General features: G+C 43.4%; 1 protein-coding gene across 5 annotated transcripts in view; it reads left to right on the top strand.

The window, feature by feature from the left end:
* Positions 1–509: 509 nt before the first annotated feature.
* Positions 510–17,900, top strand: part of MAPK15 (mitogen-activated protein kinase 15) — a 27,743-nt gene continuing 10,352 nt past the window's right edge. For 4 of the 5 annotated variants that reach the window (XR_012659345.1, XM_075086086.1, XM_075086088.1 and 1 more), the window contains exons 1-8: positions 510–675; positions 4,884–4,982; positions 5,433–5,462; positions 8,109–8,199; positions 8,730–8,860; positions 9,018–9,181; positions 10,120–10,259; positions 12,015–12,072. Coding sequence is in view for 4 of the 5 variants with exons in the window: in XM_075086086.1 (XP_074942187.1) it covers positions 607–675; positions 4,884–4,982; positions 5,433–5,462; positions 8,109–8,199; positions 8,730–8,860; positions 9,018–9,181; positions 10,120–10,259; positions 12,015–12,072 (782 nt within the window). In the remaining variant the exon portion in view is untranslated. Of the gene's footprint in view, positions 963–4,883; positions 4,983–5,432; positions 5,463–8,108; positions 8,200–8,729; positions 8,861–9,017; positions 9,182–10,119; positions 10,260–12,014; positions 12,073–17,900 lie in introns of all 5 variants that reach the window. The other variant, XM_075086089.1, reaches the window with a different exon arrangement.

Here is a 17,900-nt window from a genome sequence, read left to right as displayed (position 1 = left end):
GCTGTTAAGATTAAAAAGTAGGAAAATTTTTTACAGCGCATTCAAAAGACACCAGGCACCGAGAGCAATGCCCGACATCCCCCGCTGACAGTAGCACACTTCTTTAACGTTTTTCAGATGAAGGCACATGATGCGCTAGGCTGGAAGAGTTTTACACTTTGCCTGCGCTACTCCGCCGCCGCGCTCCTGGAAGTGGAGAGCGGCACCGCGGGCGCAGCCCGACGGCCGCCCGAGGGAAGCCGTCCTGCGGCGGCGGCGCGGGGCTTCCCCGGCAGCGGCCCACTCAGCCGGCAAGCACAGCCGAACCCACGGCAGCACCTCCGACCGCGCAGAAGAGCGGCTGGCGGAGAAAGAAAGAAGAAAGGCGGAGACCGCCGCACGGAGCCTCAAGCCACCCAAGCGCCCCCACAGCGGCACAGGCCGCCCGGTGCTGTACGCCTAGCGTCACGCTGTGCGCCTGCGCGGCCTCGGGCCGCCTGGTGCATGCGCTGTGCAGCAGGGCTGTTTCCATAGCAGCAGAAATCAACGCGGAGAGCGCCGTACCCGGCCTAGCGTGCCGTGCGGCGGAGTGCGTGTCCGCGCGCCCGCCGCCTCAGCCGGCCCGCCATGAGCGTGCCGGAGGTGGAGGCGCTCGTCTCCCACAAGTACGAGATCAAGAGGCGCCTGGGCAAGGGGGTGAGTGCCCTGGGGTCCTCGGGAGCTCGGGGAGGCGGGCGGCGGGGTCCAGCGCTGTGCTGCGCGCCGTCCCGGCGGCCCCTTCACCTGCGGTTTCCCAGTCCCTGCCGCAGGCCGTGACCTGAGCCGCGTCTAGAGCTGGAGGTCCGAGAGTGTATATAGTTGAGGAAAAAGCAGACTTTGAAATTATTTGTTATGCTTAGTAGAGGAGAAAATAATCATAAGCCGTGGCCTGATACCATTCAGTGACTTCTTACAGTTGCTTCAGAACCAAATTTCAGAGGAGGGTAAGTGTTGTGTTGTAGCGTGTGAAACTGAAAATGCCTTTATGTTCCCCATTGGGTTTTTTCCCTGTAATTTACTGGAGAACTGCCATACAGAGCACCAACCTTGCATGTACACCTGGTTTATAGTAAAACGACTCTGAGTCTCAAAGTATATTCTGTTTGTGCCTGCCAAATTCTTTCACATTTACTGTAACCCCATTGCTTCAAGTATTACACTGCATCAGGTAATTTTTCCCCCATAAAATTACGGTTTTTTTATATGTGAGCCAACGTTCATTTCTAAAGGCTTTTGTCCTCAGGCAGTCTCTAAACCCTTCCTGTTTACCTGCTTTTCTATTCTGGCAGCTTTTTGCCATTGTTTAGTTGTGTTGATACTAGTAGTAGTTAAGTATTACATGCGCAATTACAAGGGGGCACTTGAAAGAGGCTCATTTTCTTTATTATCCTCTAATATGATATTTTGGTTTTCTCCTTTTGAATTCATGCTGATTTTTCTTATGGCTAAATTTCATTCTAGGTTTGCTTCTGACTTGAGGTTTGCTGCCGTCTTGTTTCTAATTATGAGCTTTCTCCCTTTGACTGAATGTAACATATTACATCTTTTACCATGCTAGGTTCTTTGAACAGAATAACATTATTCTTTCATTTGAAATATCAAATTCACAGAATCACAGAATGGTAGGGGTTGGAAGGGACCTCTGGTGATCATCTTATCCAACCGCCCTGCTTGAGCAGGCACACCCACAGCTGGGGCCACAGGAACACATGCAGGCGGGTTTTGAATGCCTCCAGGGAAGGAGACTGCACAACCTCCCTGGGCAGCCTGTTCCACTGCTCTGTCACCCTCACAGGAAAGAAGTTTTTTCTCATATTGAGGTGGAACTACCTGTGTTCCAACTTGTGCCCATTGCCCCTTGTCCTGTCATTGGGCACTACTGAAAAGAGTCTAGTCCCATTGTCCTGACACACACCCTTTAGATATTTGTAGGTATTGATGAAATCCCCCCTCAGTCTTATCTTCTCCAGGCTGAACAAACCCAGGTCTCTCAGCCTTTCCTCACAAGGGAGATGCTCCAGTCTCCTGATCATCTTGGCAGCTCTCCACTGGACTTGCTGGAGCAGTTCCCTGTCTTCCTTAAACTGAGGTGCTCAAAACTGGACACGGTACTCCAAGTGTGGTCTCACTAGGGCCGAGCAGAGGGGGAGGATAACCTCTCTCGATCTGCTGGCCACGCTCCTTTAAATGCACCCCAGGACACTGTTGGCCTTCTTGGCCCCAAGGGCACGGTGGCTGGCTCAGGGTCACCTCGCTGCCCACCAGCACTGCCGGGTCCTTCTCAACAGAGCCGCTTTCCAGCAGGTCAGCCCCCAGCCTGTTCTGGTCCATGGGCTTGTTCCTCCCCACGTGCAGGACCTTGCACTTGCTTTTGTTGAATTTCTTGACGTTCCCCTGGGCCCAGCTCTCCAGCCTGTCCAGGTCTCGCTGGGTGGCAGCACAGCCTTCTGGTGTATCAGCCACTCCTCCCAGCTCGGTATCATCAGCAAACTTGCTGAGGTTACACTCTGTCCCTTGGTCCAGGTCATTGATGAACATATTGGACAAGACCGGACTCAGTACAGACCCCTGGGGAACACCACTAGTTACAGGCCTCTAACCAGACTGCCCCGTTGATCATGACCCTCGAGCTCTGCTGTTCAGCCAGTTCTCAATCTACCTCGCTGTCCGCTTATCTAACCCACGCTTCCTAAGCTTACCTATGAGGATGTTATGGGAGACAGTGTCGAGTGCCTTACTGAAGTCAAGATAGAAAACATCCACTTCTGTCCCTTCGTCGACCCAGACAGTCACACCATCATAGAAGGCTATAAGGTTGGTCAAGCATGATCTTCCTTTGGTGAATCCATGTTGACGGCTGCTGATAACCTTCTTTTCCTGTACATGCCTGGAGGTGACCTCCAGAATGAACTGGTCCATCACCTTTCCAGGGACAGAGGTGAGGCTGTCTGGCCTATAGTTTCCTGGGTCCTCCTTCTTGCCCTTTTGAATTATTTGTGAGTTCTATTTGGAGACTGTTTCACAAACGTAACTGCGTACATTCAGGTCTTTAAAGGATATTAGTGGCTTCAGGTCCATCATGTAGGTATCACTGACATTATCAAAACTACTAGTTGAGCTCATAACTCAAGTGGTTCCAGTCTCCTAAATACCTGTGTTTTCCACCTCTTGTATGCAGAAAGTTCTGTATGTATTGTGTATATACACAGCTGATATACTTACCTGAGCACCTTAAGAGGCTGTTGGAGTCCCTGAAACAGGTGAGGACTTCCCAAAAAATAGAGCAGGGAAGTGCAGCAGCAAGGGAGGTAAGCTGTTCCTGTACAGTGAGGGAATTCAAACAGGGATTTTTTTTTTGTTTGGTTTGGTTTTTTTGTTAAAGCTGTATTGTCTACTAAGGGAACAGAAGCTTCTACACAAGTTTTGCCTATTCTGGATGACTGTGTGTTTTTTGCAAATGGTGATTCCTCAGTCTCTCTTGTGGTTCAGATCCCATTTTCATATTTTTAGGTCATAGATTTGAATCTTAACTTTCCATACTCTAGGAGATGCATCACACCTGGGTCATTTCTTTATTTTTTATTTATTTCATCATTAACTTTGTATAAAGTAAACCAGCTGCAATACGTGATATCGAGTGATTTTCATGCTTAAATACTCAGATAGCGACATTGAGGCAGACTTCACAGAGTAAGTGTGGTCCTGGAGATGGGTTCAGTTTCCTTGCCGTGCGTCAGGAAGTACAAACAGTTGGAGTATAAACATCTAAGATGAGTGCTATAATACTACACTGCTGGCAATGGGAATGCCTCTTCTTTTTTCCCAAGTAACAAGTGATGGGATGAGAGGAAATGGCCTCAGGTTGCACCAGGGGAGGTTTAGGCTGGATATTAGGAATGATTTCGTCACCGAAAGGGTTATCAAGCAATGGAACGGGCTGCCCAGGGAAGTGGTTGAGTCACCATCCCTGGAGGTATTTAAAAGATGTGTAGATGTGGCGCTTAGGGACATTAACGTGTTATATTAATGGTTGGACTCAGTGATCTTAAAGGGCTTTTCCAACCTAAATGATGCTATGATTCTATGATACTGTCACTACAGGCCTTGGTATAAAGTGTCCCTCCACCTTTCTTACAGGCCCCCTCTAAGAATTCAAAGGCTGCAATAAGGTGTCCTCGGAGCCTTCTCTTCTCCAGGCTGAACAACCCCAACTCCCTCAGCTGCTTTTCATGAGAGGTGTTCCAGCCCTCAGACCATTTTCTTGGCCCTCCTCTGGACCTGCCCTAACAGGTCCATGTCTGTCTTTAACTGGGGACCCCAGAACTGGATGCAGTACTCCAGGGGGGGTCTTACGAGAGCCAAGTAGAGGGGGAGAATCACCTCCCTCAACCTGCTGGCCACGCTTCTTTTGATGCAGCCCATGATACGCTTGGCTTTCTGGGCTGCAAGCCCACAGTCCTGCCGCATACCCAAATTTTCATCCACCAGTGCCCCCAAGTCCTTCTCCACAGGGCTGCTCTCAATCCCTTCATCGCCCAGCCTGTTGTGATACTGGGGATTGCCCCGACCCAGGTGCAGGACCTTGCACTGGACCTTGCTGAACTTAATGAGCACGCACATCTGCTCTTGGCTACTTTGCGGGCCAGGATGCTTGACCTTGTGGACCTTCGGTCCGACTCTATATGTTCTTAGTCCTTGACTCAACCAAGTATTGCTCATTGGCCTAATCTCTCTTTCTTCGAGGTAGCTGGTGGTTGCCTCTTCTTTCAGTCCCTCTGTTGAGTACATTCTATGTCTACAGTGAAGGTCTGAACTGTGCTTATGATGTCGTAGCGCACTGTTCTTCTGTCCTTTTTTCTCCCTAGGCTTATGGCATTGTATGGAAAGCAATCAATCGCAGGACAGGAGAAATAGTTGCTGTTAAAAAGATTTTTGATGCTTTCAGGAACAGAACAGACGCTCAGGTGAGAAATAATTGTTCTAACATGTCCTGAAAGATGTGGTGGGAGTTCATAGATATTTTCAGGATTTATGTCTCTGAAAGATTTTTTTTGTTTGACAATTATGCATGTAATAATGCAGTCTACAGCTATTTTAGACTAAAAAGGAGCAACAAATGTCAAGCTTTGTCTATCATGGCATCTACAAAATACTGTTTGATGTCCCTGAGGAAAAAGTGTCTTCATAAGCATGCACAATTTGATTCTGCCTTATGTTGTTATGCTGGAGTGCCCAAGCAGAGAGAGCATACTTGTAACTCTCTAGTGAGCAACTGGGTTTTCACTAGCCTGTCTACCATATAAAAGTTTCCTCTGCTTTGCATATTAAAATGGATTTAACCCTCTCATTGGAAGTCCCTACTCTGTTCTGTCATTCTGTTGAGTTGATAATAAACTTTTTTTGTTTATTTCTAGAGAACATTTCGAGAGATCATGTTCCTACAGGTAATGTCCATTTTCCCCCCCTCCTGTCTGATTTTTAATTACCTCTAATGTTGTTCACATATTTTCTTCCCATTCTTTTTCAAAATGCAATGATCAGTGTTGACAACTCCATTAATTTCTTTTCTGCAGCATCTTGGCAAACAGTCTTCTCGTGGCTGGGCAAAAACATCTGAATGAAATGGAGAGTTGGTCTTATTTTTTCTTTGAAGCGTGCCCTGTTCTTTCACCACTTTCAGCAGTATGTCTACTCTAGGATCACCATATTGACTTGCACTTTCTGTCACTTGTTACTTCTTTGCGGACAGCAAGTGTTTTTCTTAAATTTTAAATGCCATGATTCAGAGGTGGGACTGGGGTGCGTAGGAGATTTACATGCCAAAATTTTTTCCTCCATCATGTGTGAGGCAACTTGACTATTTGAAACAGTCAAAGCAAAACTAAAAGGAAAATTCTGTATGGAATTACCTAAGGCTGCTCTTGTTTTGATATAATTGGTCACATACTATGCCTAATTACTTTATCATTGGCAGTGGCATTAAAATTATCTGTCCGTTCCTCCACATACGTACCATGTAGAAACATCAATGTTTTTGAATAGTGATAATGTTGTTATAACTATGATTTTCTAAGGACACAAGCAAGGCAGGGCTCACAGAAGGAGGTATTTCCTAATACTGTCAAGTTTAAGTCTCCTAATCATTCTTTAAGCCTGAAATAGAAGCTGCAAACTTAAGAGCTAAAAACGTGGGAACAATTCCTTAGCAGTTAATTACCTGTGAGTTAGATCATTTCTGAAAGTATAGCACTGCCAGAGTAGATGGGTGGAGGAGGAGTTGGGAGAAGAAAAGGAAGGATATTTCTCCTGAAGGAAAGAATGAGTCATTTGCGGGGAGGGAGGTTAATGTGCCGTTAAGCCTTTACTTTCATGACTTTTGGTGCTCAACAGACTTTATTCTACTATTTTAGAATAGAATAATTTGATGTAATAATTTCTTGAGGTTCAGGATTGAGAGATCAGAAGGTGAAAGATGTAAGAAATATCCTTTCATTGGTAACTGGATGTTTGTGTTAATTTGCTTGTCTGTGCAAATTCCTTCCTGTGCATAATGATTGCTTAGTTTAATCTGTATGTTTATCATATGGGCATTTGATGGACTGGTTGAAGCTTATTGTAATTGAGAAGCATTGATGTAGAATCTGGGCGTTTTGACAACTTTTTTCAGGGTCATATATAGTAAGCTGGTCATTACACTGCTTACAAGTTTTGTGTTTATTTTTCAGTATAGTTGTAGATCTGTTTTGTGCATTTTGGGCCACATTTCAGAATGTCATTTTTGGTAATTACTTTAGCGAGAGCATTGTTCTTTAAGCAAAGATAAGTAGGACTGGCTCTGACAAGACTTTTTTTTTCAAGGTAGGATGTTTTTTAGTATAGAGTGAAACTTTTTCACAACTTTCCATTATCAGTTCCAGGGCAAGACAGTGTGAGACAATGGGGTTTTCCTTCAGTGTGAATTAAGTTCTTAAACAGTACTCAAGTAACACTGTCAAGCCTGATCTGCATCTCCAGAAAAAATATCCCTTTTGGGTGAAAACTTTCATTAGATTATTTGGATGGATATTCTGAATATTATCCTCAGAATAAATGAAAGGGTGTTTGTTGGCCTGGCTCTATATTACTGCTTTGTAAGTGTATTTTCACGGATTGCTGCAGGTGAGTGTGTTGGTTTGTGGATTTTTCTAGATGTTGTACATTATAACTAATTTTTGTCTTGGCCTCAGAGTCTAGGAAGATGATGCTGTTGTAAGACTGTGCTATAGATAGCTTACTATTGTTATTTTTGAAACTGTTTATAACTGAAGTTATGTTGGAGATAGATAAGGAATCTATATTACTGGTTCAAATAACAAAAAACTCATTCATGTCTTTTAGATACAAGCATAGCTTTTAGGGAGCAGTTATTTATAATTTTATGCTCGGGGTTGTTCATGAAAATGTTGGCATATGAAGTGTTCACAGTGTCTCTAGCTGTGCAAAAGTGTTAGCTATAGGAAATAAAAGTTGTTAAGACTGAGGAGGAAGAAAATTATCTTGACAGTATTGTCAGTCTGCAAATCTGAGGATGGAATTCACCTCCGGTGTAAGAAATCTGTATTTAGCATATGACGAGTTATCTGACTGTCTGATCTCCCATTAGAGTCAGTTCAATCGATGCAGCCTGTAGAGTGTTTCAGTCTACCCTCAAATAGACACTTTTTGGTTGGTTGGGTTTTTTAATTATGAAAATTGATGGCAACTTTGTTCTCACTGCCACAGTAATTCTTTGCCTTCAATAGGAAATATGAGGTGCATAAAGTTGACTGGATTTTTTTCACAAATGGTATAGAGGGTATATTCTTAGACTAATGTCTCAGAAAACGTTTGTTTGTTTGTTTGTTTGTTTTTTTAGATTAACTAGCTGGTTTCATACTCTGGAGCAAGCTTAAATCCTTTTTTTAATTTATTCTCAGTAGAAACATAATGAAGGAAATAGTATGTTACTGTTTGTTCTAGACAATAATGCAAAATGAAACAGGTTGTTGTCCTTTTTTATGATTCAGAAGCAAGACACTTGTTTGTGACACTTGGGTCTCTTCCCTCTGCAGGAATTTGGAGAACATCCGAATATCATCAGGCTGCTTGATGTTATCCAAGCTCAGAACAACAAGGACATCTACCTCATCTTTGAATCCATGGGTAAGACTTAGCATTTCATCAGCCATTTAGATACAGCCTCTCTTACGAGTTGTCTTTGTTCCCTACTTCCATAGTAGTGTGTTGATGATTTACATGAATATTCATGTAAGTAGACATATAAGTAGGAGCAGTACAGGGTTTTTTAATATATATCAGTCGCGATTAGATGGGAATAGCAGTGAAACTTTAAACGGAGTAATAATTATATGAGAACTGACTGGTTGAGATGAAGGACAGATGGCAGTGAGCAACAAATTAGAACGCTTGTAGAGACAGAAGAGTTGCATATGGAAGAGACTGTGCAATTTTATTAGAGCAAAAATGTGTAATAATAGAAAGTTACTGTAGCATAAGCTGCAAGTCAAACAGATAATACAGCGAGATTGCAGTACTATTAGTAATTACAATGTTAAGTTCTGTTGAGAATGCACTTGAAAGATTACAGTTTGGACAATGGTCTATTCAGGCCTCACTTTGAGGAACTTTTATTCATAGCTTGGTAATCCTTTACTGATGTAAATATATTACAGAGACAGATTTACATGCTGTGATTAAGAAGGGGAATGTGCTGAAAGATATCCACAAGTGTTATATTCTCTACCAGCTCCTGAAGGCAACCAAATTCATCCACTCAGGAAATGTTATTCACAGAGATCAGAAGGTATATTTCAGTCATAGTCTTTATCTTTCACTCAAGTTTTCTGTTAAACACTAAATGGAAAAGTATGAAAAGAATGAGAGTGGTAAAAGAACCTTGATAATAATCTTCTGCTGTTCAGAGAGTAAAAAGCATGTTAATTTTCCTTTGTTCAATTCAGCCTTCAAATATCTTGCTGGATGCAGACTGCTTTGTTAAAATTTGTGATTTTGGGCTGGCCCGTTCTTTATGTCAGCCAAATGAGGATCAAGGCAACCCTGCTCTAACGGAATATGTGGCAACACGCTGGTACCGAGCCCCCGAGATCTTACTTTCCTCTCAGAGGTAACTGCTTAATATGAGCATTCCTATAGACAATAATAGGTTCCTATAATTTCTTCACCGGTGGGAAGATCTATTGTCTAAAAGTCTTAAAACTTTTAATTTAAGATGTCACCAGACGCAGTGTCATGTCAGCAGTCTGTTTTCTCAATATGCATTTAAACTTCAGTTCTGCAACATAAAAATATCTCATTATATGTACATTTCCTTCCTGGCTTCTTAGATTGTCCATTTACATACATTATCAGCTCATCTGTTTGTCATCCTTTCTCCCACCAAACTTACTGTTTCTTCACTTAAATCTGCATATTTACAAAATTTGGTTGAGTACTTTAGTCCTCTTTTCCAAATTCAATGAGAGTTTTTTGATAGACCTTCGTAAAATATTCTGTAATCAAATGATAAATCAGCTGCCTGTTAGTCCAGCTTAGTCCTTTTTTTGACTTAGATATAGAAAATCTTAATGATCAGAAAAGAAAATAAATGTAGGTTGGGTCAGCATCCCAGATCTGAAATGTGGATGTTTTGCAAACTGTCATTTACGCATTGTTTGGCATTTACTTTGCTTCAGTACTTGTAACTACTTTCTAGATACGTTATGCCCTGAAGAGTCAGTTGTTTTCAAACAGCAACTTGTATCTTCGCTGTTCGTCATAAGAAAAGTACATATTACCTTGTCCTGGCATTTACCTTTAATATATTTCTTTTTTTGATTTCCTAGAATAGACTTTCAGTAGGATAAATCTCCTTTCTGTCTTATGCTTGCCAGTTTCACAATTCCCAAATGTTATTTGCTTTATAGTTAAAACCTGTGACCAGTTGTATTCAAGGAGTCATCATTTAGTTTTCTAGCAAAATAAGCTAATGTAGATGATGTGAATCCACGTACAGAAAAATATTTGCTTGATTTAGTCCTAATTCTGTTCTATTCTTATTTGTAGTTACACTAAAGGTGTAGACATGTGGAGCATTGGCTGTATTCTGGGAGAGCTGCTACTTGGGAAACCTCTTTTTCCTGGAACATCAACAATAAATCAAATAGAGCAGATCTTGAGGGTCATTCCTGCCCCATCCCCAGAAGGTAGGACTCTTCTACAGGGAAAAGTATTTAGAGGAGAGATTAAAAGAGTGAAAGAAAGCAGCCCAGCTGGATCAGGGAAGAAGGTATCTCTTGTCAGTCATTCTAAGATCTTTCCAAGGAAATTAAAGACTTAATTGTGAAATGGTAGCGTTAGAGGAAAATAAGCCCATACTTGATTAGATGAGAAATAAGAACCAGGCCTTTGAAACATTTTTGCGATTTATAAGAGGATAACATTTTAAAACAAAATATCATACTTCAGTGGGACTTGCATAGTAAAGGTAAATTGGACTTTTTGGTCTGGAAGTCTAAACACAGAAGTGAAAGCTGGAGTACACATATGTTAAATCCCAAAAGGTCTATTATTATTTTAGTAGTAGTATTGTTGTTGTTGTTATTATTATTATTATTATTATTTTGATTGTCTTCTATGACTTCCAGTCTAACAGCCCATGGCCTTTTTAAACTTTTGGAACATATTGATATGTTCTAACTGGGCTAGCAAATAGTTTTTAGAAAAATAACTATGTTCAGTCTAAGGATATCACGGTTTTCATAGAATCATAGAATGGCCTGAGTTGGAAGGGACTCTGAAGGATCATCAAGTCCAACTCCTGTCCCAGCACAGGACAACTCCAAAATTCACACAATATGTCTGAGGGTGTTGTCCAAATGCTTCTTGAATATTGTCAGGCTTGGCACCATGGCTACCTCCCCAGGGAGCCTGTTCCAGTGCTCCACCACCCTCTGGGTGAAGAACTGTTTCCTAGTATCCAGCCTAAATCTCCCCGGCACATCTTCCTGCATTTCCCTCAGGCCCTATCATTGGTCACCAGAAAGAAGAGATCAGCGCCTGCCCCTCCTCCTCCCCTTATGAGAAAGCTGTGTTTTGGAGAATTCCATTCAAACTTAGTTATTTCTAGTTTTTGTTAGAGATTTGGTTGCTGTGAATGAAATTTGAATGGAAATGTGTGTGTGAAAACACCAAAACAGGAGCTAGAAGAATAGCCAGCGCTAATAACAAAAAAATGCTATTCCGTTCTCAGAAATACAATTGAGGAATGTGTTGATAATGTCATAACCAGAAGGTCTGCACTCTAAGACAAGACCACAGGACAAATGACTCATTAGCAGAAGGTCCTGTATCCTTACCACAAGACAATGGCTGCAAGGTTGCAGCGTATCACAGGCACAATTTCTTTTTCTTTTAGCCAAACAAGTGAAAACTTGTTCAAAATGTTATGACAAACAAGGAAAACCAACCTATGAGCAGCAGCTTTGCCTAGGGTTTATGGGGACCAAAGAAGCAAGAATCTGAAGGAAAAAAATCCCGTTCTATAGCAACTGTTGACTTTTTGAGAGTATGACAGATACATTCGGAAAACAGCTCATTGTCACCAGTGAGAAAGAACCCCAGCAGATGATGTGATTAGGAAAGCAAGACATGGTATCCCTTGTTCTCTGTCCCACACAAGTGATCCTGGCCAGATCATTTAGCCTCAGATATCTTGGTGCTTCTGCGTATGTCGGTATAAGAGTGCAAGTTTATGAAATCTGTGATAGAATGGATAGGAATTGAGAAAATCAACTTAGAAAATTTGTAAGTAAATATTCCATCCTCCTTCCATAAGGTCTCCCATTGAGTTTTATTATGATAATTTCCGATGTTAATGTCAAGTATTTGCTTTCCTTCATAAACTGAGTAGCTCTGGTAATCCTAATCTTGGCATTAACATTATCTTTTCATTATTGCAGATATTTTGGCTATGCGATCAGATTTCAGGGCCTCAGTTATTAACTGCATGAGTTCCCGGTAAGCCTTGTATGTTTGATGCGTCTCAGAAGTCAACGATTGGCTGTATGATGTTGACAAAAAGTTCCCCTGAAATTCAGCCTTCAGTGTTCACCAGTGGAAATTATTTCTGCTCTGTGCAGATTCACCTACCCCTAGGGAAGGAGTGTAAAGGTTAAAACAAACAAACAAACAAACAAAAAAAAAGATGAGAAGACCAACAGCATAATCTGAAAATAACAAAACAAAATGAGGTTGGGCCTACATTCCAAGCTATTGTCATGTTCACTTTCTCAAAATAAGAATATTTTCCTATCCTGAGTCATTTGGGTATCTGATGTCATTGGTTCACATGTGGAAAGCCTGAATCTATTCAGGCTGACAGCCTAGTTCAAATTGCTTAACAATTGTCATCATTGTGATTATTTTTTTTTTACAATTCTTTTTTTCCTTATATCTGCCATGGTCCTTTTGGATCCTCCAGTTATGTACACAGACTACCACATTCTGCATTTATTACATACCTAATTAGTAAACATTAGTACACTTGATGCTCTTGCACTGTCTTACGGCCATAGCAAGTTACTCACAAGTCTCTAAGTATTCTCTGTTCATATCTGTCTTGATATTAGTGGGCATCCTTTCTCATCAGGGAGTCTGCAATATGCATAGCCCAGCTATGGGTGGTATGAGTTCCCCAAATGCTTACTGATATGTTTTTATAGGTTTAGGTTAGGGTGGCTCAAACCATAAACTCTAGTAGGTTCCTTGCTGTTCACATGAATAGCATATGCTGGCTTTGCTGACTTCTTCAGTTGGAGCATTATGCCCTTTCATTCAGGGATGCCAGGATTCCTGTATCAATCTATGCCAGGTAGCTGAGGAACTGAGAGCCTTTTGCCCCTGCTGGTTCAGCTGTCAGTACAGCAAGTGTGTTTGACCTTGTCAGGGGGAAGTGGATGGCCACAGTATCACACAGGAATTTCCCTTGATGCGGCTTGTGAATCCCAGAATCCCCGGTTGGAAGGGACCTCGGGGATCATCTAGTGCAACCTTTCTAGGAAGAGCATAGTCTAGACAAGATGGCCCAGCACTCTGTCCAGACAATTCTTGAAAGTCTCCAATGTGGCCGAGTCAACCCCTTCCCTGGGGAGATTATTCCAATGGTGACTGTCCTCACTGGGAAAAATTTCCCTCTCGTGTCCAATCGGAATCTCCCTGAGAGCAACTTGTGTCCATTCCCCCTTGCCCTCTCCATGGGACTCTGTGTAAAAAGGGAGTCTCCATCTTCTTTGTAGCTGCCCCTTAAGTACCGGTACGTGGTGATGAGATCCCCTCTGAGCCTCCTTTTCTCAAGGCTGAACAAACCCAGTTCTCCCAGCCTATCCTCGTATGGCAGCTTCCCAGTCCTTTGATCATCCTGGTGGCCCTTCTCTGGACCCCTTCCAGCCTGTCGACATCTTTTCTGTATAGCAGGGACCAGAACTGTACACAGTACTCCAGGTGTGGCCTGAGAAGCGCTGAGTAGATTGGGATAATGACTTCTTTCTCTCTGCTGGCGATGCCCTTTTTGATGCAACCCAGCATCCTATTGGCCTTCTTGGCCGCAGCAGCACACTCTTCAGTCATGTTGAGCTTCCTGCCCACCAGGACCCCCAGGTCCCTTTCCACAGAGCTGCTCTCCAGCCAGGTGGATCCCAGTCTGTGCTGCACTCCTGGATTATGTTTTCCCAGATGCATGACCTTACACTTGTCCTTGTTGAACTTCATAAGGTTCTTGCTAGCCCACTCTTCCAGCCTATCCAGATCTCCCTGCAAAGCAGCTCTCCCTTCCGGAGCGTCTACTTCCCCACTCAGTTTGGTGTCGTCCGCCAACTTCATCAGGCTATACTTGGTCCCGTTATCCGGATCACTTATGAAGATGTTGAATAACATTGGGCCCAATATCGATCCGTGGGGGACCCCACTTGTGACAGGTTGCCAGTTTGAAAAAGAGCTATTTACCACCACCCTTTGGGTGCGGCCTCTCAGACAATTTGTCACCCATGCACAGACCACTTGTCTAGGCCATAATGCATTAATTTCTCCAGGAGGAGGCTGTGGGGAACCGTATCAAAGGCCTTGGAGAAGTCCAGGTAGACAATGTCCACCGCCCGCCCCACGTCAACCAAGTAGGTCACTTTATCGTAGAAGGCCACCAGGTTTGTCAAGCACGATCTGCCCTTAGTGAAGCCACGTTGGCTTTTCCCAATCACGTGCTTCATTTGACTTGTGATGGCCCCCAGGAGGATTTGTTCCATGACTTTCCCAGGGACTGAAGTAAGGCCAATGGGCCTATAATTACCTGGCTCCTCTCTTGAGCCCTTCTTGTAGATAGGGGTAACATTTGCCTTCCTCCAGTCCTCTGGGACATCCCCTGTTCTCCACAACTTCTCGAAGATTATGGAGGGTGGCCTCGCAATGACATGAGATTCCATACAATACATACACTCAGCGATGAAACGGGTGGGGAGGAATTTCTCTAAAGTAGCTGTTGCTTGGACACTGGCTGAGTATCAGTCTGATGGTGGTAAGCGATTGCTTTTGCACAACTTGGGTTTGTGTGGTTTTTTCCTTCTATTTTTCCCTTTTTTCCCACCCTCCACTGACCTGTCTTTATCGTGACACGCAAGGTTTTCTTGCTTTTGCCCTTCCAATTCTTTGCCTAACTCACTGAGGGGGAGAGAGTGAGTGACTAGATGGGGTCTTAGCTGTCAGCTGGGGTCAACCCACCAGAGGCCTTTTTGGTGCCCAACATGGGGCCAGAGGGGTTTGACATCACAATAGATTTGATTGGATTGTACTAGACAGGGATTCATAGTAGTTACACCTGTTTAGCTGTTGCTGGTCATAATATTGATGTATTTGTTCTTGACAATGGTTTATTTTTCCTTTACCTGCTCCATGGCATGCTGCTTCTCTTGCTGTACATTAAATCTGAGGGCTTAATGGCTACTTTCAGCTTTTGAAGTTTGCTGTGCTGTTTAGCACTTTTTTGTGTTTTGCCTGGGAGACAGGATAAAAGCACTGGCCTTGAGCACAATCTGGTATTTAGGCCCTGCGTTGGTTCTGTCTCAGTACTTTGGGAACCATCTCATGGAGGCAATTAACAATTTCTCCTCTTCTCATCCAAGAGCCAGGAAATGTAGAGGAAATGAAGAATGGCGCCTCCCCTTTCCTCTCTCCTGGGGTAGATTTTTTTTTTTTCTGCCTTGTTACAACAGCTCTTCAGTTTCTTGAACATCCATGGGTAACTAGAACGCTCATATTGGTATATACCAAAAATCTGATTCTGGCTTTTCCTAAGGATAACTGACTATTCGTGAATGCCACAAAGGGATGTGCCCTGAGGTAGTCACAAGTTGCATAAGAGGATTTGGGCAGGTACCTAGAGCAATTTTCACATCCGGCGGTGTGGGACTTCACACCCAAACAAGCATGGCATCCTGTTGGAAGTGACAAAACACTTGAAGAAAGGACGCCTTGTCTATGCCAGAGACACAACTTCTGATACTGTCCTGGGGCCTGGCCTTACACCTACCTCAGCAGGGTGAAAGGGTTTCTGGATCTGAGGACATACAAATGGACACTGTGGCTAAGTCACAGACCCAAGCCTTGATGATAACATTTGCTCCTAAACAATGGAAGAGGAAGTCAACTGGGTTAATAAGGGAGGAAGAAGCTTCTAAGAGAGAGCGGGAGGAAGAATCAGATGAGGCAGCCTCTTCTGCAGCAGAGCAGCCATGAGAACAGGATGGGGAAGAGACAGAAAACATGAACAAAGGCAGAAACGAGTGAGTCCCTATCCCTGAACAAGCCACAAGATATGCATAAAGATTACATCTGCCATCTAGATGAGCAAATTATCACCTGGTTGGTCTGATGCTAGGATACTGGGCCCAGTGCTGAGTCAGGAATTAGAGGGTAAGAAAGCCCAGCAACTGGGATCTCTCACTAAGGACCAGGGAACTGATGAAGGGATCAGAAGAGGGGCAACAATCTGCAGCTTCTGGAGGTGACTTCTGTTGAGCATGAAGGCAAGATATCCCCTCAAGGAAGATCTTGTAAACTACTGAGGCAAGTAGGTCACCATTAAGGGAGACACCCAGCATTAGGGCATTGGTGGTGGAGGTGATCTACAGCAACCTGGGCCATAACCAGGGCTCCACAGGTCCAGATCAAGTCCAGTGCACATGGTCAAAAGTTTGTACAGACCACACCAACATTGTATGTCAGCACCCTGACAATAATTGGACAGACATTGAGGCACAAACTGTGGACAGATTGGCTGGCCAGCTCTAGCAATACAAAGAGAATCTCTCTACCTCCCCAACCCTATGGTCCTATGTCTCAGCTGTAGGAAAACTGTCTAAAAAGTTCAGGAAAATTCAAATTCCAATTCCTCCTCACCCATACAGATTGGTGTCTTAGCTATCAGGAGTGTCACATGGAGTTAGCCTTTCTCTGCTCAAAGGAAAGGAAACTGTGCATGCCTCCCTGTGGTTCTACCTGCATGACCATGGGGAGGACATGAGGAAGTGGGACGATGCACGTATCTCAAGCCTTGAAACTTGTTTTTGTGAATTGCAAGGAAAAACAGCTGCCAAAAAGTGTCCATTCACACAGATGACTGTCCAGTTGCTGTTGAGCAACTCCCCAGACACAGCGGAAGGACTGATCCTACTTCTCATCCAGGTTTGCAATTACAGGAGTCCATAATGAATGCTCTGACCAGGAATAGAGAGACCGTGCCTCCAGCCAGGCTGAGGAAAGGCATCGCTGGGTTTATTGAACGGTATGGATTCAATAGCCTGGTACATTGGATCCACAAGAGTATAAGGCTCTGCTGGACACCAGTGCACAGTGACCTTAATGCCATTAGAATACAAAGGGACAGAATCCACCTGGATTTCTGGAGCAACAGGATAATCCCAACAGTTATGTGTGTTGGAGGCTGAAGTGCCTCTAACAAGCAATAAGTGGCAAAAGCATCCTATCGTGACTGACTTGGATCACTGACTTTGTGCATCATCCTTGGCATGGACTACGTCTGGAGAGGCTACTTCAGGCACCCAAAAGGGTACCAGTGGGCTTTTGGTGTAGCTGCCATGGATACAGAGAGCATTAAACAGCCGCCTATCTTGCTCAGCCTCTTAGCTAATCCTTCTGTTGTAGGGTTGCTGCAAAGAGCAGCAGCAGGTGGGGGGAGTGAGCAAGTGAGTGGGGGCTTAGCTGTCAGCTGGGGTCAACCCACCACAGCACCTCTTAGAAGAGCTCTTTCATTTCCACAACCCTTCTCTGAGTAGTGAAAGACAGCAATTGGAACTCTCCATTCATTCCTGGGTGGAATGCACTTCTATTTCACAGCTCTGCTCTGTGGATGGTATCTTCTTTTTTTCTTTTCCCCAAAAAGTGTGGAAGTTGAGTGGGTAAATTCTGATAGATAGCTCCAACTAGATAAAAGAGCAAGTGAAATCTTAGTCTTCAAAACTGAAAGGATGCTTTTTCTGAGCCAAGTCCAAGTGCTATGTTCAGTGATGGATCATTTTTCTAAACTAAAAGAATGTTGTCATGGGGTAACAAAATTATTTAAAATATGAGTAAGAATCATGTTTTAAAACTGATTTTTCAAATGTATTACATATTCTCATGTTCACTTTGTTAGTAATTATCTTTAGGATTTCAAAATGCAAAACAGATTTTCAAACCTCATCTTCTCATTGCAAATTGTACAGAAATATATTTCTGTGGTCTAAGGGATCTTTAACAGTTCGACTGAACCAGCCAAGTTAGGAGTTTGGGCTTCGTGC

This window comes from Phalacrocorax aristotelis, chromosome 2, assembly GCF_949628215.1.
Source record: "Phalacrocorax aristotelis chromosome 2, bGulAri2.1, whole genome shotgun sequence".
NCBI lineage: Eukaryota > Metazoa > Chordata > Aves > Suliformes > Phalacrocoracidae > Phalacrocorax > Phalacrocorax aristotelis.
The sequence above is the reverse complement of the archived record's forward strand: the minus strand, read 5'-3'. Positions and strand labels throughout refer to the sequence as shown.